Source organism: Ixodes scapularis, unplaced genomic scaffold (genome assembly GCF_016920785.2).
Source record: "Ixodes scapularis isolate PalLabHiFi unplaced genomic scaffold, ASM1692078v2 PGA_scaffold11__112_contigs__length_91849675, whole genome shotgun sequence".
NCBI classification, from domain to species: domain Eukaryota; kingdom Metazoa; phylum Arthropoda; class Arachnida; order Ixodida; family Ixodidae; genus Ixodes; species Ixodes scapularis.
Genome location: NW_024609837.1, coordinates 33247298 through 33270095, shown reverse-complemented (window position 1 = coordinate 33270095; position 22798 = coordinate 33247298). Strand labels below are relative to the sequence as shown.

General features: G+C 47.4%; 1 protein-coding gene across 1 annotated transcript; it reads right to left on the bottom strand.

Moving 5' to 3' along the window:
* Nucleotides 1-2674: 2674 nt before the first annotated feature.
* On the bottom strand, nucleotides 2675-21546 carry LOC8042685 (lachesin). The gene is made up of 8 exons (XM_040217657.3): nucleotides 21339-21546; nucleotides 15189-15359; nucleotides 12825-12953; nucleotides 10530-10817; nucleotides 8108-8170; nucleotides 7895-8008; nucleotides 4908-4997; nucleotides 2675-2763 (listed from the first exon to the last, which is right to left on the bottom strand). Exons 1-8 carry the CDS (start codon nucleotides 21529-21531, stop codon nucleotides 2675-2677), a joined length of 1137 nt encoding a protein of 378 aa, XP_040073591.2. The 5' UTR covers nucleotides 21532-21546.
* Nucleotides 21547-22798: the final 1252 nt, after the last annotated feature.

Here is a 22798-nt window from a genome sequence, read left to right as displayed (position 1 = left end):
GCTAAGGGGCTGAAGGAACACCGTTCCCATGATTCTTTTAGCGCGGGCCGGGGTACTTGGGGGAAATAGCAAATGGTCTATTGACTTGCTGCATTCTCTGAGAGTTAGTATGCGCGGATAGCGCAGACACGCTTGTGCCGCAAGCTAGTGGCCCAAATTTTATTCGTGCGAAAACAAAATGTAGTAGACTGCAATAGGGCGGAAAGTTTGGCGAGTTGATGGTACACGACTAACAAAAAGTAAAACAACGCAAAAGAAAAGAAAGAACAGAGGACAAGAAGCCGAAGTGTACAAACAGAGCGCTGACTCTCAAGAAGGAAACACAAATCGACAAGTATCACGGATCATAACAAAAAAAAACAAAAAAAAAACACCGTCACTGCTTCCCCCCCCCCCCCCCCCCCCCCCCCACCCCACGTGTCAAACCTGTTCAAGGATGCCAACTCTTTGTCAAATAATGCGACAGAAGACGAACTGACGCGCCTATCTTTTTGCTTCGAAATGTAAAAGGCCTCTAAAATTTCTCTAGTCATCTCATGACTGTATCGTCCTAAGATAATCGTCTTATCAAGAACGGGTTTGCAACGGCACCTATGCAGTGTGCTGCCAAGTTGCCTACTGGCGATAACCTAACCGATAAAGTACGCTCTATTAACCTCTCGTTCACACATCTGCAGATCTGTCCGATGTAAACATTGCCACAGGACAATTTATTGTTGTAAACTACACCGACAGCGGACGGCACGTAAATTACCCTGTGGTTCTTTCCACATACAGGACTATTTACCCTACTCCTATCCATCCAAGCGCAGAGACACTCTATCTTCGAATGCGCCAAAAAAACTACTGGCCCTCCATGACGTTGTGGTTTGTGTTTTCTTCCAATAAATCAGTCGAGAGTCAGCGCTTTGTTTATACACTTCATCTTTTTGTCCTCCGCTTTTTTACGCTGTTTTACTTTTCGTTAACCATGTAGTAGATTGATTTAACGTGACTTAAGAGATAAATATTTAGTACGTTTCGTCCACTTCAATTTAGTTTCTTAGAAACCACCGAAGGCTCCCCTAATAGCCAACTAGCCTTGGTATCCTGTTATTAAATGTGTTTTGATGTGCCCCGTAATTATATTCTATAAGTTTATATCTGCATAAATATATTTTAGTTTTACCTATAACAAATTACATTAGATAGAGCTTGCCGGTCGAAATAAACTTCTTCATCAAGATTATATTTTACACATGTCTGGTTCTTGTACGTAGCAGTTTGCTCTGTTCTGAATGTATGTCTTTTGAAGTCAGAGAATGCGGTCTCATCTGCTGAAGTGCTTCCGCCCAATAAAGTGACCGAACTCATAAATAAACGACAGGGTTCAGACCCAACAGTCGCTCGAGTGCCTCCTCCATGAGTTATAGTTCTTGTTAACTAATCTCCAGGGCTAGCGAACAGCCCACACTCCCAGAAGTCATCGTCTTGTTACGTGCAGAAAGTAACTGGTGTTTTCTTTGTTCTTCTGCCAGGATCCTGACGGTTGGGGGCTTATTCCTGCGGTCTTTTCTGCGGCACGTTTTCTTCTCATGGCGCGCCACTTTGACTAGGGTATCTCACGGTGTACACGTAAAAGTGACGCCATCAGAAGAACAACAATACTGGGGCGCCCAAACTAGGAGATGTCATCAGAAAAGGTTCCAGCGGCTCCTCAGTCCGTTTATAGTAATACGCAACGTGTTTGAGCCCCTCTATTACAATGTCCCGACTTACTGTGTACCCTTGTAGCTGTGGGCGTGATGAATAACAGAAAGAAATCAAATCACGATTATGATAAGGACTGGCGGAAAGCAATAAAAAATAAGTCTCCTGGAGACCTCATGGTAGCTGCCGACGTTTCGCTAAGACATTTAGATTTTTAGCGAAACGAAAGCCGGCACTGTTAAGCCTCCAGGATAGTTTTTTTCGTAAAGCAAACACGTAACCATCACGCGGAGCCTTGGTATGACGTAATATCCATAAGACTACAAAAGAAAGCAATGTAACTTAAACGCTGTCTTTCTTTTCGTCTCGAATTATTCTCTTGTTTGGTGCTTGTGCTTCCCAGTGAGAACGCAAACAACGACTGTCGGAAAACTGAACCCAATAAAGCTTAACAGCCTTATAATTGTCAGAAATAATTGAAATTGCATGCCTACAAAATAAATAACAATTAATTTGATAAGGCCCTAACAACGTGGAGAGATTTCCAAAGGTAGCTTAGTTGGACCGGATAACTACTTTTGTTTTATGAGAGAGCAAAGTGCAGTTTTTTTTTTATCGAGACAAACATATATCTCTGGTCAAAAAGTGATAATCGGTTGACTCAGCTGAACATGAGTTAAATGTCAATTAGTCAATTTTGACTAAATAAAAGAACAGGACAAAGCTTGCTCCGAAAATTGCTCCATGCGGATCGGGCCTTCATACACCCCGAGCGGTTCTTGTATCTGAAAGGACACGCGCTCGTCTCGGTTCTAGCGGCACGGTGACGTTTTCCAAGTGACCCTTGTGTAGTACTGTCAGTTGGCGATAGCACAGTTCTGAGCACCACGTGTGTATCTTTGTCTTAGAGCTATTGCACTTTGTTGGAAGTGGCGTGAGCAAAGCCGGTCTCTTCCTCCGCGGCTTGCCTCCTCCTCCTGCTCTTCTACAGCAACCTGGAGACGCAATACAACACTGCACACCAAAAAAGGACGTGCGTCGAATTCGAGCTTGCGCTTCTGGACGAGTTGGAGGCTGAAAAGATATATATAATACAGATAGTTAAATGAGAGAACAACGGAATAGTAAAATTTTGCTTCGGTGTAATGGTTTTGGGGGGAACTCTCCGAAGGTGGGGACAATCTACGCAAGAATAAATTGACTTTCGCTCTACTGACGGTTAGCACCTTGGTTATCTCAGTTAATAGTTAGTCTTGGAGAGGCCCATAGAGTGGGTCCCGGACTAGGCAGATTTTTTGTCAGCGACGATCAATTGCCTGGAGAAGGTGCGGGTTGCACTTAATTCCAGGAGAAAATAAACTTATTCTTTCGTAAAATGATCCTAAAATCTTAGATTTAGGCAGAATGAGAGCTGAGGGAGTTTTTAGAGCGCAGCTTTTAGGGGCCCGTTTCCGGCTTGAGCGGCGTCACCGTCGCCGTCGGCGTAACCGCGAGGTCATGTGCCCCCTGAGGTCACGTGACCCCCTAAGGTCACGTGACCCCTCTGAGCCCACGTGACCCCCTCCCCGAGGTCACGTGACCCCCTGACGTCACACGACCTCCCCCCTGAGGTCACGTGACCTCAAGGAGTAACCTATCCTTCAGTACCCTTCCATCCTCCTCCTCTAGAGCTGCGCTCTAACCCGGCGTTACAGGGAATTGTAAACGGCTTTCATTTTAGAGCGCAGCTCTTAGGGGCCCGTTTCCAGCCTGAGCGGCGTCGCCGTTGGCGTCGGCGTCGCCGTCGCCGTCGGCGTCGGCGTCGGCGTCGGCGTCGGCGTAACCGCGCCCCTCCCTCTCCTCCTCCTCCCTCTCCTTCTCCCCCTCCTCCTCCCCTCCTCCTCCTCCCCCTTCTCCTCCTCCCCCCCTCTTCCTTCTCCCCCTCCTCCTCCTCCCCCTCCTTCTCCTCCTCCTCCCCTCATTGTCCGGCTTGAGCGGCAAGGAGGAAAGCAGTACGAAGGTGGAGGAGGGGGGGAGGAGAGACGAGGAGGCGGAGGCGAGGGGAGGGGAGGAGCTTGAAGGACGAGGAGGTGGTAAAGGAGAGGGAGGGGGAGCAGGAGGGGAGGAGGACTAGCAGGCATGATCACAAGGGAGGAGGAGGAATATACCCTCCACTCCTCCTCCTCAAGAGCTGCGCTCCAATTCGGCGTTACAGGAAGTTGTAAACGGCTTTCACTTTTTTTTCGCTACATTTAGTGGGAGAGGTTTCCTTTTATATTCAGCGGCAAAATGTCATCGCTAAATTTGACCAATTTGTCGTAGGAACCAGCATTATCCTGTTTTCGTACCACCTCCTTGTTTCGATCTGGACTTGGAAACTAACCACAAAAAAACCATTCTGCTTACAAAAATCATATTGAAAACAAAATATATTACACTCTTAAGGATGTAAATCCGATCATTCCTAGAGCTAACGACACACTAAGGGTGTTAAAGAAACCCTCCCCTGGCATGCTGGCTATCAAAGCAAAACGACGGCTGCCACTCTGAGACATTCCAGAATGTTAAATTTTATAAACGCAAAGTCCCGACTACCTTAGTGCTTAGTTTCGCGTTTCCCTGGATAGGCAATTCAGCTGAGAATATAGCATTAGCTTTTGGATCGAACTAAAGTTGATTGGGTGACTCATTCATAATCCGCGCAATGGTGCCGCGTCCCTCAATTTTTTTATAACATAAAAGTGCCCGATCTCCGCATGTGTCTGCTATACAGTGTGTGACTGTATTATTAGAGCTTTGTTATAACATTTTCAAGTACACTCGAAAGATAACGCCGTAAGAACTTGACATATGCGTATTTATTATTGGTTTAAAACAATAAAATCTTCGCCTAAGACCAGTAAACCTTACGAGACGTGTCTCGTTCAACCTGCTGCCGCCACAAAAAGCAGAACATTACATGGTAGAGTGGCACCATCGGTGGTCAAAAACTGTCGCTACTCTTACCTTCTTGTAATCAGAAAGACGAAAAAAAATATTTCTAAGTGTTTTGTTAATTGTCTGCCAATGCGATATGTTGCTTCCTTCGTACCTACTCAAAGGGAACGTCTTTCGACATATTTACAGATAAATAGCATTTAATTTTCACCACCCGAAGTTCTGAACGAGAGTAGCTTACGGTGTGGGCCCGGTAAACTGCCCAACAGCTGGAATTGAAAAAAAGAAAGAAAGATACTCACATGATGCCCTATTCCTTCCTGATGGTTCAAAATGGACGCGGTCAAGCATGTGGTTGCCAGATCGACTTTTTTCATTGGAGGGCAGCCCTAACAGGAAGCAAAAAAAAAAGTATCAACCCAATATTATTTTAAATATGATCGCTCCAAGCGTTTTGAGATACGAGTATTTCTTGGTAGGGTTTGTATGAACATGGTGAATACGCACTTAAAGACATGGGACGCACTCGTGTAGACTGTGTTATCGGTAGTATAAAAACATAGCCTCCTATAGGGAGTATACACTGGACGCCATATTTGTGGGTGCTATTTAGAGCGCGTGCTCAGAACGAGCTCACATCAATAGGCTGCTAAGACCGGCACTCTTGATGGTGCGGAATTTACATTGAAAAAGAATTGTGGAGGCTCGCCAACAGCACGCGCTCAGCATTCGCGCACACAGCTATGGTCGCCAGTGAATACTCCCTATACAACGCTGTCAAATTTGCTCGTGCGAGTCTGTGTTCTGATCCAACGTTACTAGATCAAATAAATTAACAAGCTCAAAAAAAAAAAAAAAAAGTGACACGTTGCCATTTATTGCCACGTAGCGGCGCTCGTGCCGGAGCCCGCCCGACCCGCTTTTCCGGCTTGGTTCACAAAGTGTATTACAAACGACTGTTGCCAGTGTGATAATGTCCGGATTGAGACAAAGTTCCCCGGGGCTTTTGAGGTAAATTGACGCCCACCGGGCCTTCGTAGTTTTGGAAGTCTTCGACATTAGGCACCAAGGCATGCAAGCTCAGAGAAATGGCTGCCGTCTATCGTGGTTTCCGGCCACTGGACCGCTGTGTTTTGGTCGTTTGCGGACTGAAATGCCATAAACTTCCTCTTCTGTATGCTGTGTTTGTGAAAGAAGTTTAAGCATAAACTGCTGCATACATTCCGCAGCCGCATTAGGAAAGAATACCAATTTGAAGACGTCTTCGTCATTTGAAGGGAGCGGGCTGTTTTTGTAGTTGTGTTCGGCTACGTCGGGAGGCCTACTACTAGAGCATCTGAGGTGGATCTGAGATGGATTGTGGATGCTGGTCATAGACGAATATGAGAGACATCAGCTATGAGATAAATCCCGATTAGCCTTAATATTTTACGAACAGGAAATAGCAATCGGGAGCTCGACCCAAAGCTGGGCACATACGCTGTTATCCGTTTCATTATACCGTCTAAAAACCGAAGAAATCGTAAGCGTGCATGTTTACAATCATATGGCTGCAGCAGAATATACTTGCAACGCCTACTTAAAAAAAAAAAAAAAAAGTGCACAAAGGTTGCCGACTGCCTGATTTTGCGATGAAAAGCCAACGTCACATGCTTGCCCTGAGGTGGGCCGGCCTCGCGGACCGGGCGTGATGTCACGACAGCGCCAACAAGCTGACACGAACGGAGGGCTACGCATTGGAGCTTGACAAGCTCCAATGCGGAGCTTGTCAACCGAGTTGATCCAGTAAAGTTGTTCTGATCACCGTGGCTCTGATTTAGCGCTCAGTTTGCACGCGCTCTTGTCCAAATGAGGTGATATACTCCGTAGAAGCTGATAACAAACCGCAGAGAACATTATTAGAGGCGCCCTCCTGTGATTTCCTCTCGTGACGTCTGTACTGGCGCGGGGATTACCGCGGAGCTGGAAGACGACAAAGTGTGAGCAGAGACATGCGCCAGCTGGGAGCACGAGCATGGACTCCGAGAGCATACGGCCGTTCGAGCCTGTTCTATCTTTTATCATTTATTAATTGTGTGAGTTTGCTGTGATATAGCGTTGGTCTCCATACATAACAACGTCATTACCTTGCGAACAACAAGTTCGATGGTGTTTGTAATGAGCATGGTGGAAGCTTGAAATCATTTCGCTTTAAAAACAACGCTGCCAACACCGCCAAAATTGAAGTTCTTCCACTCCTTTTATTTTCGTCGAAGAGAAATCTTTTGCTGACGTCATAGTGAGCATTCGGCCAATCGCGGAAGCCCTATCCCAACGACGCTTTCGATCGCGCTCGTCGCCGATAGGAGTCATCGGAACCGATCCCCGGAATGCCTTCACAAAAATTATGAATAACTGAAAAAAAAAAAAAAAAAAACTGTACGGAAAATTGTTTGGCAGTTGTGTTGCATACGTGAAACGTTCTAGCATCACGTGACATCAGGTCACGTGACGTCGGTTTTTCTGCTAAATTTAGCGGGAAACCTGAATTGGTGTGTAGGTCACTTGACGTTAATTTTCCCGCTAAATTTAGAGGAGAAACTAAATTGCCGTATAGGTCACATGACGTCAACTTCCCCGCTAAATTTAGCGAAGAAACTAAATTGGTGCGTAGGTCTGCGACGTCCCTTAATGCAACACTGCGCGCGTTGCATTATGGGACGGCACAAGACACGACTTCAAGAAATGCGGCTTCACGAAACGCGGCTTCACGAAATCCAGAGCCAAAGAACGTTTCACGTTATTAAATCCAATAGAGTGAATATGTCACGTCACCTTCGGCAGGGACACAGCGATGCGGGGGAGCGCGTAATCAAGTGCCACGTTTGCAGCGCTGGATTGGTTAGAACGGCTCGTAGCGACCGTTCATGGTAACGTGAAAGGAAGAGTACAGGTGAAGCCACGGGCTCGCGCCGGTAGCTTTAGCAGCGTCGTACTCCAAGTACAAAACTGAGCGCACGGAGATTAACTAAGGGAGAGGAGAAAATGAAAGCGCGGGAGGACGTCACACCGCCGAACTTTGCTTGGAAGGACTAGTGATTAGGAGCAAGGGCTGGCCACTTTTGTCTGTCCTCGCTGTTGAAACACGTTCGAATGGCGAACGCCGGCGTCCGCCGTTTGAACGCGAGACGCTGCGCTCGGAACAAACGAAGCGATTGTTCGCTCTGGTTGGAGGGATACGATGGGTAGAGAAGACTCTCATCTCCACCTCTCCCCGAGTTTCTTTCGGTATAGTGGCAACTGATGGGATTACCCTGCTGTACGGAATCTTGGCTTTTCTCGTCTAGGAACGATTTGGTCGCCGGCACGGACAGGTCCGCCTGCGCCCGTAACCGCAGGGGATCGTCTCGCCCTGACTGTCTGGCTGTAATTCAAAGATAAATTTATAACTGCAACACATCTGCAACGTTTGATCACGTGTCACAATGCGTAGTTTTAGCGAGAACATGGAAGGTGAGCTTACTTTTGGGAACCACTGTTTCTGCCGCGGCGGTCGGCCTGGCAAGCGTTGTTGGGTGGGGAATATCTGAAAAAAGTAACGTATCTTATATAATTAAATATTTGGTCATAACAAAACGTCAACTGCAGATATGTTAGAAATGCAAGTATTGTTAAGTTTCCTAAATTTTCTAAGCAACCTCACTAGTTACTTAACAGAACTATTCATCTCTTTCCACTTTCTGTCGTCGTCCTTATATGATCCCACTTCAAATATAACGACATAATTCTAGTACAATTATTTCATCTTAATAGTACAAACGAGGAAGTGCTATAGTAGATACGTGATATATAATTTACTATCGTCATTTTATAATTGATAATCATAATCTCTGGGCAAGTGTTGACAGCATTTTTGCAAAACTCTTTCAAAACGCGGTTTTAACACTCAAACTGGCCGGCTTTGGCTGGCGATTTGTTGAAAGCTAAGTCTCAGTGTCTGCTGTGCATTTGCGGGCATGCAAACCAATAAGGAGGCAAACAATTGGCACAAAAAAAGATTCAAAAATCTACGTAACGTCATTGTGACGGCACAGTCGCACGCTACAGAACCTTGGAACCTTAGATCAATTCCATGGCTGGTTCATATATATTTTTTTCGTAAACCTAAGCGCTGACAACAGGGAAATTATTAGACAACATGCTCTTGTTCGCTCCCCAAAATGATTGTTTAATGTCTTTCAAAGAAATTTAAACGATCTCTGCTTAAATATTGCATTTCACGCGTTAGTGAACTTTAAAAATAGAGGTCACTGCCAATTTATTCACATTAAGAGTTATTCTGCAAACAAAAACAACATCAAGGTTATGTCATTCATTGGCAATATGGCAAATCCTTCAGTCCATTTTTTTCCGAATTTTCGGTATGAGGCTGTTGCGGCATGAAGCTGCAAGGAAGTGGCATGATCGAGTGCCAATATTTCTTTGAATGAGAACTCAACATCCTGTTAGATCCGTCGAGCTAGATGGTAACCTAGATTCCCGAGACATCGGTTTGTGGCCATTGTGACTTATATTTTGCCTACAAGTTAGAACAAAGAAGCTTCTCATCTCTCCTTCCTATTGGCATCTTTTTAATGTGAAACGTTCTTTGACTAGGTGTTCGGAATTTCGTGAATCCCAAAAGCGAAGCCTGGATAAATCGTTGCCGCGAGGCTCGACAGTGATTGGTGGAAGAGTGGGAGAGGAGGAGTGAGGTGCTCGATGCTGACGGGAAAGTCACGTGACCAGAGGGGTAGGCGAGGAGGAGCTCGACCACCTGTGCGCGCTGAGGAAGAGGAGCTCGAGAGCATGGCAGGCTCTGAAAGACCGCCACGTTGATCAACCCGATCAGCGGTAATATCGCTTCGTTCTAGGAACAACTATCAAGTGTACACATGGTACGTAATATCTGAAGAAGAGCGCCGTGAACGTAGGCCTCTGGCGTCTGAAAACTCAGAGTATCGCTAGACGTTTGCGACGCTACAACGTTTCACGTATGCAACACAACTGCCTAGCACTTTGCCATTTCTTGTTTACTCGAGTTTCCTGCCAACATAGTCCTCAAACCAAGTCCCCGACATGAGGCGTCACTTCTGTCGAAAGAGGTGGGTTGCGCCCGCTCTGCAGTTGGGAACAAAATGGCGGCGCCATCAGAACACCGTTGAGAGGGGGTGCCGACACTTATTCAGTAGCTTTATCTGTTAACGTGTAGAGTAACTACAACCGGCGGAGTTAGAGTATCGCCTTTATTTTCCTTTCACTCCCAGCTCCTCATTGGCGGAGAAGGGGACACATGAGTCAAACTTGACTACAGTGATTGCGGGGAAGCCGCCTTGAGGAGCGCCGCCGGCCTGGAGCTAACATATTTTTCACTCTGCGTTCGCGAAATGCAGTCCTTACACTGAAGTCTGACGAGCAGGAAGCTTCTTGAACCTTCGGACATAGTGTGTGCCACTTGAGCGCATCTAATTGCGTTCTGTTTGTAACGCAAGCGCTGTTTCAAAGCGGCCGTGTACAAGCAGACAACACAATAACCGACAATGACGCGCGCTTACAGTCTTCAAGGAACTGGCAGACCCAAGACGGCGCATACACGCTGAACCGGTGCCTCATAACGTCGCGCCCGTCGCGTCTCCTGCAGGAGCGACGGTCGCTTCTCCGCTTTGCTTAATGCAAAAAAAAAAAAAAAGGAAATAGAAATAGAAATGAGACCGTTGCGATATTCTGCTCCACTAGCGTAGCAGATATAGTAGGAAGTTTTCGTAGACCACGTTTACCCTTCGACTACTGCGCCTGCGCGCCGATGGCCTTGACTGGAGAGTTCCGGACATCGTAACGGATTGCGGAGGGCGTTCAGGGACGGCAAAAACGGTCTTCGAAAAGTCCTTAGTGCCTCTAGCTGTTACCGTGTAGCCTGATGAAGCCCTCCTTCTCGCCGAAGGTGTTCTTGGCGTGGCACTTGTAGTGTCCGTAGTCTGCCTTGTTGAGGTCCGTGATCTGGAGCCGCATGCGGATCCGATAGGAGTCGGCCTCCTCGGCGACGCGGTATTTCCTGCTCTCGAGCAGGATCTGGCCGTCGCTGCGAATCCAGGACGTGAGCGGCCTCGGCGACGCCTCGACCACGCACTCGAGGAACACCGAGCTGCCCACGGCAGCGCCCACCAGCTGCTCCGAGACGCGGATCTTGGGCCGGACTATAAAAAAAGAAAAAAGTAAGAAAACAAAACAAGAAAAAGAGACATGACGAATTGAAATTACGCATATACTGTCAGATACATTTATACCCTAGTCACAAAGAAACCCTTAAGCGCAGTTAGGTTTGACCTCGGGCACACTTAACTGCGGTTAAGGCCGTCCGACGGGCATCCTGAACCGTAGTTACGCTTTAGTATGGCAAGCACTCACTGCCAACTATACCCTAGTTTCACGGGCACCCTTAACCGCCTGTGAAGACTTCCGTCAATCACACTTAACGGCGGTTAAGTGTAACAGTGGAAGTAAGGTAGTAGCCTTTATTCTGAGAAGTGAGCATGGCTGAAGAAGACAAAAGTGTCTGAACAAGCCTTGTAAGGCAGCAACGGCTTGTAGAGTTTCGCGCATTTCGGCAGGGGCACTGTCGGTTTAGGCCCTTAGCACAGGCAAGGTCGCGAGCCACGCGGCTTTGTAAACGTATGCGCGAATAAGCGCGGTTCTTTGAGTGGCTCTCCTCCACCCCCCGATGCCCTTTAAATACCCCTAGACGTGTTGTGCCATCTCACTTCGTTTGAAAAAAACGCGAGCGAACCTTCGCCACGCTTGCTTTATGGCGAGGCGGTACGGTACACACACTTCTCCCTTTCTCTTCTTTCACCATGACACTGGCAATCCGCGAGCTGCTGCCGCCCAAGTGGGGAACATGATTAGGGGCGAGCTAATATAGGTAGTTTAGATTATAACTTCTGTTTTTATTTAGGAGCAAAAACAGGTAGATTCAGGCGACTGCCTGTTTATGTTGGTTATATCATGCTACACATACGTCCTTTTAAACTCCATGGGAAGGCAGTGAACTAGTAAAAGTTGTATTCTATTTTTGTTATAACAATTAGAAATGTACGCACACAGAACAACATAAATGTAATTTTTTTCACGTCACTCCGGATTTCTTTTAATTTCCTTTTTTTTATTTTAAAGCTCTAGCTATTGTACTAAGAAGCTCGTCAAAACTAAGTATTCTGTGGTCGATGATATGCCTGTATTACGATATATACAAACTTTTCTTTTTTTAATATTCTCGTCATTTCAGCAAAAAATAATAAAATAAAAACAAAAGGAATGTGAATCAATATTATACTATCAAAGAGAAAGTCGTTACCAAAAGTAGTATATTTTTGTTATTTTCGTGTTTCAGCCCATTGAAAGCAATAAAAAAAGACGGCTTTAGTCACGGCAAATATATTGCACAGAATTTGGAAAGTAACAATAATTATGAAAAGATCACACAAGCTGCAAGAAAGCTTCTTTTCAAACATTTCTCGAAATCAGTTATAATACTTGCCGGGAGATACTGTAATCAGAGTCGCGGACAGTTTAAGGAACGCAGGGCGTGGCTTATTGATGAGATAAGGTCCTATTGGCGCGCGCCCCAGCAGCTCCGCCGTTCAGACGGCGCAGCTAAGAAAAGAAGAGACGAACGAAACAAAGGAACTGTTTTGTTCCCGTGGCACTCGGGCGCGTGCTCTTTCCGCTCGGAGCGTCTCCCCGGACCATGACGGACGCTGGCCCGACCACCGCGCTATGAACCACGCCAGAGATCTGCGCTTCAACGCGTTCACAAAACTGATATTGCCGCTGTTAAGGCACGAAACTAGGGTCAGTGACGAAGCAGTGCCCAAGCAATACCAGCAGCGAAAGTGGCAAGTTATACATGGCGTGGTGCGCTAGGAAAACGACGGAGAACCGGACTTGCGGCAGGTTTCAATTAGCCGCATGTCGAGGAGCCATCTGGTGGCGCCCTTGCAACCAAGGCAAAGAGAGGACTTCATTACGCAGTTGCGACGCTCGCGGCTTCCCTAACTATAAGTACCTTACTCAATTAAAACTTGTTGTTGGCCTCTATACTGTACCTTACTCCATGGCCTTTTTCCGTAATCTCGTGTCCTACACAAATGTAAACTGAAATAAGTATATATCTATTTTAGGGGGGGGGGGGGGGCAGCACTTACAGTTGACTTGAAGCAATATCCTCTGGCTGACCGACGGTGGTACTCCGTTCTTGGCAATGCACAGGTAGGCGCCCATGTCTTCCCGGTTCACCTGGCTGATGTTCAGGAACTCTCCCTCCACCGTCATGGCTGCCAGGAGCGTGTAAGGCCGAGATCACATTGCTTACACATCGCACAAAAGACGGTCCGCAGGCACTTACTGTGTCCCAAATCTTACCGAAATGAATCCGAGTTACTCCGGCGGGCCGTGTCACAGATTGAGAAACGCTGGACGCGGGTAGGTTTTAGAACGCGAGGGTACAAAACCCGTACCCTGGAGTAAGATCGAGTAAATTATGGAACACGGCCACTGTCTCAAGCGTGTTTCATCGTTTTATACAACGTTAGTATAAGAACTCAGTTGGGAAACTGCATTAGGTCTGCTTTGAAAAAGTGGCTTCGATCCGTACTGGAGAACTGAACTAATGGCGATCGCAACACCGCCATTTCTCTCGCAGCGGCCACTCCGGGAACTGCACGTCTGCATGTATCGGCTCAGGTCATAGGTTCAGGTCGAGTCGCGCAAGGGCCGGTGGCGCTATCTCGCATTGCCATTTCACAGTAGCAATATAAATGAACTTCCATGTTTTGACTAGTCGCTAAAGAGCGGCGCTGTTATCGTATTTAGTTTGTTCTCGGTGGACGCGAGCGGTGCGGGTTTCAAGGGTGAGTTTTCCAACTGAGTGTTTCAGTAACGTTGGTTGTATATGACGGCCCTGTCACATTGGCCATAGAAAAACTGTCTGCAGACGCGTTTGAACCGTATGCGATGTATGGATGCTAACGGCCGCTCACTTTATATCGGGTGGTAGATTGCGCCACCTAGACTGGAAATTAAGAACCAAAAGTATGATTTCTTTCCTTGGCCAGTTTGCTTACCCTCTCCAATCTCGTATACGTGTATGAAGCGAACATGCTTAGAACGTGCTTAAAGGGTCTACGATTATAATTGAATGGTCGTTTCTGCAACGAACGTCGCGTCTTACATATATGATGCACATCGGCAGTGTGAGCGCGGAATAATGCTTCTACGAAAACAAACGGCAGCGAAAAGAATCGAGTGCCATGATATGTGCAAAAGTTCCGCAGCTAGTGTGAGCAGCGACTAGAAGCTCGTGTTGATGTTTAAAAGCTGGTATTAACAGCCGATAGATTGAACGCGTTCTTATGAAATGAGGACAACATTTACTCGTGCAAGACTGCCCAGAGCCAAGGTAGTAGTGCACCCTGGACGAATGTAGTGGGTCGGAAAAATATTGAGAGAGTGATTTTCCAGCTTAAAACAAGTTTCTGCTTCTTGAGCACATGTAGAGCTTCCACAGAAGTGTATAATTAATTTCGCCCGTGGTTATACAAAAAGTAATATTTATATTCAACAACGCGGATACATATCTTTTATACAAACAAAGGATACGCAAAGAAAATTTACACATCTAATAACAATATATTACACACGATGAGAGGTGGGCTGCACTACTGCGTGTCGCCTATTCAGTTTTCTTTTTTTTATTTGAGAGGCACCAATTTTTAAGGAGAAACACACACAAAAAAAACACGCCTAATTCCTAGCCATCACAATGATCGACTATATGCGCATATCTTATACGATTCTTTCTTATCATTTTGTTTCAAAATTTGTGACGTGATTGCTTGCGGAGAACGATTTTCTTCGTACAACTCATCTATGTCGACCGTGCTAATGGTTTTACTTGATTGCTCAGTATATACGTGCACTAAAAAAAAAAAAAAATGAAAGCCGTTTACAATTCCCTGTAACGCCGGTTAGAGCGCAGCTCTTGAGGAGGAGGATGGAAGCGTACTGAGGGATAGGTGACTCCTTGAGGTCACGTGACCTCAAGGGGGGGTCGTGTGACATCAGGGGGGTCACGTGACGTCGAGGGAGGGGGGTCACGTACCTCATGGGGTCAAGTGACCTCAGGTGGGTCACGTGACCTCGGAGGGGGGAGAAAGGGTCGCATGACCTCAGGGGGTCACGTGACCTCAAGGGGGTCACGTGACCTCAAGGGGGTCACGTGACCTCAGGCGGTCACGTGACCTCAGGGGGTTACGTGACCTTAGGGGGACCTCAGGGGGTCACGTGACCTCGCGGTTGTGCCGACGGCGACGCCGACGCCGCTCAAGCCGGAAACGGGCCCCTAAAAGCTGCGCTCTAAAAAAAAAAAAAAAAAAAAAAAAAAATATATATATATATATATATATATATATATATATATATATATATATAAATTATTCAACGTAAAGTGGCATTGTGTCAGACGTGACAAGGTGAGAAGGATAAAGAGGGTAGACAAAGTTGAAACCCACCGGTGCTCTTGCGACCGCTGTAGCGCTCCAGGTTGATCTCTCGGCCGTCCTCTCTTCTCCACAAGATGGACGGTGGCGGGTACCCCTGCGCTCGACAGCGCAGGCCCACCCTCGAGCCTTCGTCTACCGTCGAGTCGGAGCTCGTCCCCTCTTCCAGAATAGACGGTGGAACTGCGTCGTCGAAGCGAAACTGGACTGAAATTCGCAGCCCTTTCTCGGACACAGAGTTAGCCCGACAACATTAAATGACTAAATTTCACTAAATTTGGAGGGGGCACTGGGTTTCCCGGACATGGATGGACGAATGAATAGGGAAAGAATTGCGGTAACTAAGAGGAGATTGGAAGATTGGTAGAAGAGATCTAGGGAAGGATAAAAAAAAAAACATATAAAAATAGGCAATAAATTCAATTTAAAAGAGAGGGGGGTCTGTTATAACAAAATGCATACAAATTAAAAAAAAAAATAGTAGAAGGGATGACGAAATGTTAGGCTAGGTGACGCAAGCTGCCGCCCATTACCATTCATCCACTAAAGACGTCACAGTTCCTGTCTGCGCATGGCACACGACAGATGTGCCCAACAAAACGGCAGCTGTCCGCCGAGCTAGGGCGTAAGCAACGTTACTAAAACACTCAGTTGGGAAACTCACCCTTGACACTCGGAGCGCGCGCGTCCACCGAGGCCAAACTAAATACGATAACAGCGCCGCCCTTAGCGACAAGTCAAAACATGAAAGTTGATTTTTATAGCTACTGCGAACTAGCACTCCGACATGGCGCCACAGGTCCTCACGCCGCCACGCCTCGCAAGTGGGCTCATTTTCGTCTTCTGCGCATGAGAAAGGAAGTAGCGGTGACGTCAGAACGCCGAGCCCTGATTGGCTGACCGCCACCCCCTATCTCAGCGTCGTCTGCTCCTTTGCAACGTCGTCTGTTCGCAACATCGTCTGCGTCTGTCTTATCTTTCCTGCGACCTGCGAGCTAGACTTCGCCTTTCAGGGAAACGTTATTTCAGACGAAATAACTCGAGCGGTACGTTGTTTTTGTCTAACAACTAGCAGACGCGCATCAAGGAGGGAAGTCAAAGGACTCACTGGCGAGGTGTCCTGAGGCGCTGAGGTTTGTTTGCTAAGAACCGAGAATGAGCGTGTTAGTGTCCGCAAGTTCCCTCCCAAATACTTTTTCCCTCCTTTCGTGTGCGGCGAGACCCATCATTCTTTAACGGCGTCGGCGGGTTGGCGCTGTTAACGTCGTCTGCTTTACGTCTGCTAGTCGAAGCGATGGCTGCTTTACCTTTCCTGCGTCTGTCGGAAATTCACCGCTTTTTCACCTGCGAGAGTCACCGTTGCCTCGGGAAACAAGGAGATAACAAGAGGAAGAAATTGACCTCTTCATCTAAAATTGAGGTCAGCGATCAAAGTATAATACGGGAAGGGTTCACAAGGGTCGCGCGGGCATATTCCATTGAGCACGCCAGCCGGTCGTGGGCAGACGGTCGCCGAGTCGCGGAGTGCCTGCTAGGCCTAACTGCCGAAGCTCGCTTGGTCGCGTTCGGTGGAATCGTGGCCATTGGAGCTTCTCCCGGGTGTTTGTGGATCCAGCGTTCTTTTTCGTCGTGGTCTGTTTCAAGTACTTTTTTTTCGCTGCTTGCAGTCGGGACGCGTGAGAAGCGCACGTAGAAAAATAAACGTCCGTGGGTCGTCGCGACCGCGACGCTGTCGGCCATGCTGATTTGATCGTAAGAAGTGCGTAAGACAGCTTCGGAGCTGTCGTAGGATTTTGCCGTAACCTGCGCAAAACTTACGAAAATTTCGTTTCGTGAATAGGAAATTGTTCTTAAGTTTTGTCTTACGCACATTTTTGGCGTAAGATCGTTTCGTGAATCTGGCCTCTGCACTTCCAAAAGTCACCGGAAAGGCAAGACAGACGCAGACGACGTTGCGAGCAGACGACGCTCAGAGAGGGGGTCGCGATCAGCCAATGAGGGCTCGGCGTTCTGACGTCACCGCTACCCCCTGCCAACGTTATTAGATTAACTCAGTTACGGAACTGCTCATAGACGCTGCATGCACGAACAGTACCCCCCCTTACTCACCACGACTCGCCAAGCGTCGCTCGACGCGCCGCCGGATGGCTGCCTTGGTAACTGCAGCGTATCTTATGGGAGTCGGGCACGGTGAAATCGGGTCGGGATCGCTGGGATCGCTACGTACGTTTCGAAGCACGGCGTCTAGATGGCGCTTCATCTCTGCTCTTTGGAACGCACAGTTATGAAACGAAAATCTAGATGGCGCTTCGAACGACACTTGGCGGATTGAAGTGATTGAGGGGGGGTACCCCCTTCCGCTTGAGTTCCACAACTGAGGTAATCTATTAACGCTGCCCCCTGCGCAAGAAGCAGACGAACTTGCCCTCCGCATACATGCAGCTTCCGGAGTGACCGCTGCGGGAGAAATGGCGGCCTGCCCCGTCACAACGGTCATTCAAGCCCCGTGAGCACACGTGTTCAATTCACACGTATGTATACGAGGCAAACACGATTTTGATGCGCTTGAGTCGTGCGCCTCAGGATAATTATGTCAATTTGTCTGTAGTGAACGCCGTGTTTGTTTTTCTTGTATTTGTACAAACAGCGTGACTCCGACCGGAGCGTTTAGCGTCCCATCCCTCTCGTACATCAAAGGTGGTCCCCAAAGTGGCAACAAATGACGTCGCGAAAGTCGAAGCTGTTGGATATCGCAATCCTAGCGGTTGGTAGTAGAAGTGTTGGCGAAAAAGCACGAGTGAATGCGAGTGTCGCTCTCATCGCGGCGTCCCCAACTTCCGGCTGCACAATCTTCTACGAACTGCCGACACTGGAGAGTGACCTGCAGTGGAACTATGGGGCCTGGAGCGCGTCTCTGTCTAATCCGCGTACAAAAAAGTGGTCCCTCGGTTTCCGCCCGATGACGTCATACAAGTGTCACGCTGTCGCCAGTCGCGATCCTGGCGGCGTACCAACAACTGTGGTGCATGTGGAAGACTCCCGTTCTGCGCAGGTCGCTCTCCAGCGTGGCAGTCCACGGAAGCTTCGGCAGCCGGAAGTTGGGACGCCGTGACGACAGCGGCACTCGCGTTCGCTTGTGCTACTCGCAGCTTTTTCGTTAGCATTTCTACGACCAAAGGCCAGGATCGCGACATGCAACGGCATGACACTGGCTTTCAGAGACGTCCATTGGTTGCCACTTTGGGACTACTTTTGATGCAAGGGCAGCGTAGGACGCTAAACACACCAGTCGAAGACGCGCTCTAGGCACAATAGTGGAACGGGTGTCTGTCAGCCACTCGATGGAAGCTAAAGCAGCCATGCGTAGGGACGCCTCCAATCCTGCGTCGCCTCAAATCCTTTTCCCGCGCTTCTACAGTCAATTGGCGGAATCGCGACAATCTGGTCAATTACACGAGGACCTACAGACACTTGTAGGCATGTCGGCCCGACTGGTGCCCCATGAGTGCAAGTACGTGCAGCTTGTGCGTGAACATAGCTTTAGCAAGCTTGATATTGCAAGGGCTTGCCCGTACGTGAAGAGACATGGCGGTGGCCAGTGGCATTGCTTGCCATCGTTTATATGTAAGCTATTTTCGCCGTTTTGAAGGCGTTCCAATTCAGTGGCTTGGCCATGAATATATTTCGAGGAAGGCAAGTGGGTGGCGAAGGTAAGTTTGAATATTATGTTTGGGATATTCATAACTTGGGGCTGGCGCTATGCTTGTGGACATCGGGTTGACTACACATAAAAATAGAAAAAAAGGGGGGGGGGGTGAAAGCCTCTCTCTTAGCCCTCAACGTACCAGCCGGGACGTGTTACAAGCACCGTAGTTTTTGTTAGACAGAGGCCATTTGGATTGGCAAGTTACCGATTTGTTTTTTCAAAGCTTTCTGGAACTGAATGTGCAAGCGTTAAAGAAAAAGTGTTTGCACAATACTTAGTTCACGAAGTTGATATTTTTTTTAAGTGAAAGGTTCCCACACAATAAATGTCAAGATTTCAGCATGTTGGTTCACAAAAAAGGAAAACAATACCTACAGAATGTCACGCCCGAACAACAACAAAGCTTGTGGCGGGTTAGGTCAAAAACAATATTTTTAGTGTTTTGTATGACTCTGTATAAGTGAAATTATTAGTAGTAATCTTTATTAGTGAAGTGAGTTTATATATGTAGTTAGTTCATTGTGCTCTACTTTGAACTCTGAATGAATCAAATTCACAAGGAACAACATCTTAGGAAGAAACAGCGGCAAAGAAACTTGGACAAGAGTAAAGAAACATGCACAACAGGACGGCGCCGTCCTGTCGTGCATGTTTCTTTACTCTGGTCCAAGTTTCTTTGCCGCTGTTTCTTCCCAAGGTGTTCACCTCAAAACAACTAGCACAACACTTCACCTTGTCGCGAGGAAGAAGTTTAGACTAAAACTCCGTTGGTAGTCAGCTGTTTGCCCTCTCCTCTCCTTTCTTTCTTCGTGTTCAAGTATCATTCTAAAGTTCAAGCTGATATATTTACAGGAGTGCACCGGCTAGAGACATAAAAGGCGGATTTGGAAGGTGGGCCTCTCTCTCCTGTTTCTACTTCCATTTTCTAAACAGATTGCGCATGTGTCCTATTCTATCATAGAGCAGAACCCGCTGGTGATGAGTCACGTAATCATGGCCTTTTTGTGTACACATGAAGGGCGGGCGAACATTTGACGGGACCGATTGATGATTAGGCAACACACACACACACACACCTATTGTTCCTGACAACATAAGAAACGAAGCACCTGTCTAGACCCGACATTCTGACATCACAATGGCAGCAACGGTGCAAAAAACACAAGGACAAAAACGAAGGAGACACACGGAAGGACTAATAAGGGCGCTGACTTACTACTCATTTACAAATTATATGTTTCTCCTACTACGTCTTTGCGAGAAGCAATAACATGATACAAGGACAAAAAAAAAAAAACCGTGAAAGATACGCATAATAGGGTGTTTGAATACCGAGTCTAGATTTAAAATGGGCCGTAAAAATTGGCGCCTCGCTGTAGGAATCCAAACTTTTCGGAAAAGGTGTATTTTACAGCTGAATTTTACCTTGTAAAATTACAAAGCGTAGCTCCCTTTCTGTAAAATATAGGGCCAAAATCTTGCCAGGGCGAATGGCGGATGGCGACGTAGACGATCGAGTCGAGTGGTGGGGCGTGTTTGGCGCACGCATTGATAAATGGCGTAGGAAGAAGATTCGGAAGGTTTAGCCAACCAGCGAAAGGAAGCAGACGGCGCGCAAACAAAGTCCGTGGGCAGCAAGGACGCCGTCGTCATGCAACCGCGTTTTTCGTTTGTCACTTCAAGTTTTGCCACTTTTCTACGCATTCATACTTAAACCAAAGGTGCATTACGAAAAAAAAAAATGTTTATTTGATTAGAAAACGGTCGTCGCGAACTGTATCGATAAAGAGGTGGCGCCATCTATCAATACACGCGTCCCGCCACTCGACTCGGTAGTCTGCATCGCTGTCCGCTGCTGACCCTGGCAAATTTTTTTGGCCCTCCCTATTTGTTACAAAAAGGGAGCTACGCTTTGTAATTTTACAAGGTAAAACCCACTTGTAAAATCCACCTTTTAGGAAAAGCTGAAATAAACGGGTGGAGGCGACGAATCTTACGGCCAATTTTAGACCCTGCCTCGGCATTTGAAACACCCTATATTATTGATTATTTCGCCAAGTAGTTTAATTATTTTCCAGATAGAGGCACGGGAGGGGCGCTAACAGATCTATCATCGAGCCGCGCGATTTTCTCACGCCTCAATAATCTCTCGCACAAAAACTAGTCCAAGCTTCCAAATTGACACATTTTAAAGCGTTCTGCAGTTAATGAAATGATTTGTTAGCGGATTAGAGCGGAAAATAAAGAAAATTCCGAAGTAAAGAGTGGGAACATGATAGGCTACGCCTTGCTTTTCTAGCTTCTGCTTCACTATTTGCCTCCTAAATAATCGCCGATGCAACCGCCGATGCAACCGCCGATCACCCCGCCTCGCTAACAAAGTTGTTGCTCTGTTGTTGCTTGTCTCTCTGGCGTGTCGAGGTCCTTGGGAGTTATCTGTGGCGCGGCGAACGCACCTAGGACGTCGAGGAAGCCGACCTCGGTGATCATGGGCTCGGTGTTGATCTGGCACATGTAGAAGCCCTTGTCCGAGGGCTGGGCGTTGCGGATGTGCAGCAGCCACTGGCGCTCGTTATTGTCGCTTACGCGCAGCCGCGGCTCGCCCACGATGATGTGCCGGTGGTACGTGAGCAACGTCTCCGTGTCCATCTTGATCCACGCCACCTGCGCGCCAGTGCAATGCAGGGTTGAGTACAGTCGCTGAATAGAACCCATATAGGCGCTGACAGCTAGGAAACACGTTAAACGACACTGATACTCTAGTGCCAGCCTCGTTTAACGTAAAATCATTAGCAGCGCGGTTGAACTAAAAAAAAAAAAGAGAAACCAAGTAACCCAATAATGTCTTTTCTGTCAGCGCGTGTCTTCAGACTTGAATGCACCGCATGGAGGAGCTCAGCAGCGGCAATTGCGTGAATCATGCGTCTAGAGTTCGTTCCTCACGCAAGCCCCACGTGCTGCTGCCTGCAGTTGACCGGTCCAGCGATAGATCAATCTTCAAGCGCTGCGAAAACAAGATTGCTCCCGTAACGATGACTCGTAGCCGTACGATACTGTATGCCGTTCACCCGTAAGCTGACAGTGCGATGGGAGCTACGTGCTCGCCGGGCGAATCAACCGCCTCCCTCTTATCTCCTGGTCAAGCTCTCTGTGCGTCTGTACGGATGAGAGCGTGATCACGTGGCGATAGAGAAAGGTATGACTGGTCTAGCGAGCTCGTAGCTTTCGCCGCACTGCCAGTTTATACGTGAACGTAGTATAGCCGTCACAGCCCCAGCGAACCGCAACGGAATCAGAACACATGCGGGAGAGAACGATGGCCCTCGCATGAGCGATTCCTTTGAAGTGTTCCGGCGTTCCCGCGGGCCGCGCGGAGCCTTGAAACTAACCCACACTTGCTCTTCAAACATTTGGTTGGGGGCAGCTTTTGTGGGAAAAGGTGGGAAGGAGTTTGGATTATGTTTCTGGTCAATGTTTTTGGGTGGCGTGTACCGTAACAGCAGGCGCTCGTGCCCTACACAGACTGAGACCAAATAAAAAAAAAGAAAGAAAATGAGACCAAAATAACTGAGTTATAAGAAGAAAAAAAAGAACCGAGACAGGGATGAAGATAGGAACAAGAGTTGCTAAAAGAGGACTAAAACCCGAGAAAAGTAGACGAAATGGATTAAGAAAATAGAGACGGATAGGTGATAAGGGGCGAAAAGAGAAAAAAAGGGAAATCTGTTTCAGGCGTACAAATAAAATAAACGGGTGACACGCAGCGCTGAGTGAGTGGGGGAAGCGGAAACACCGAGAAGACAAAAAAAAATATAGTTAGAAAATAATCTAAGTAGAAAACTTAGGGAAAACACATGAAAGCCCGAACCGAAAAGGAGAAAAGCTACAGTTCTTCAGTAGCATTTTAGCGTTTCAA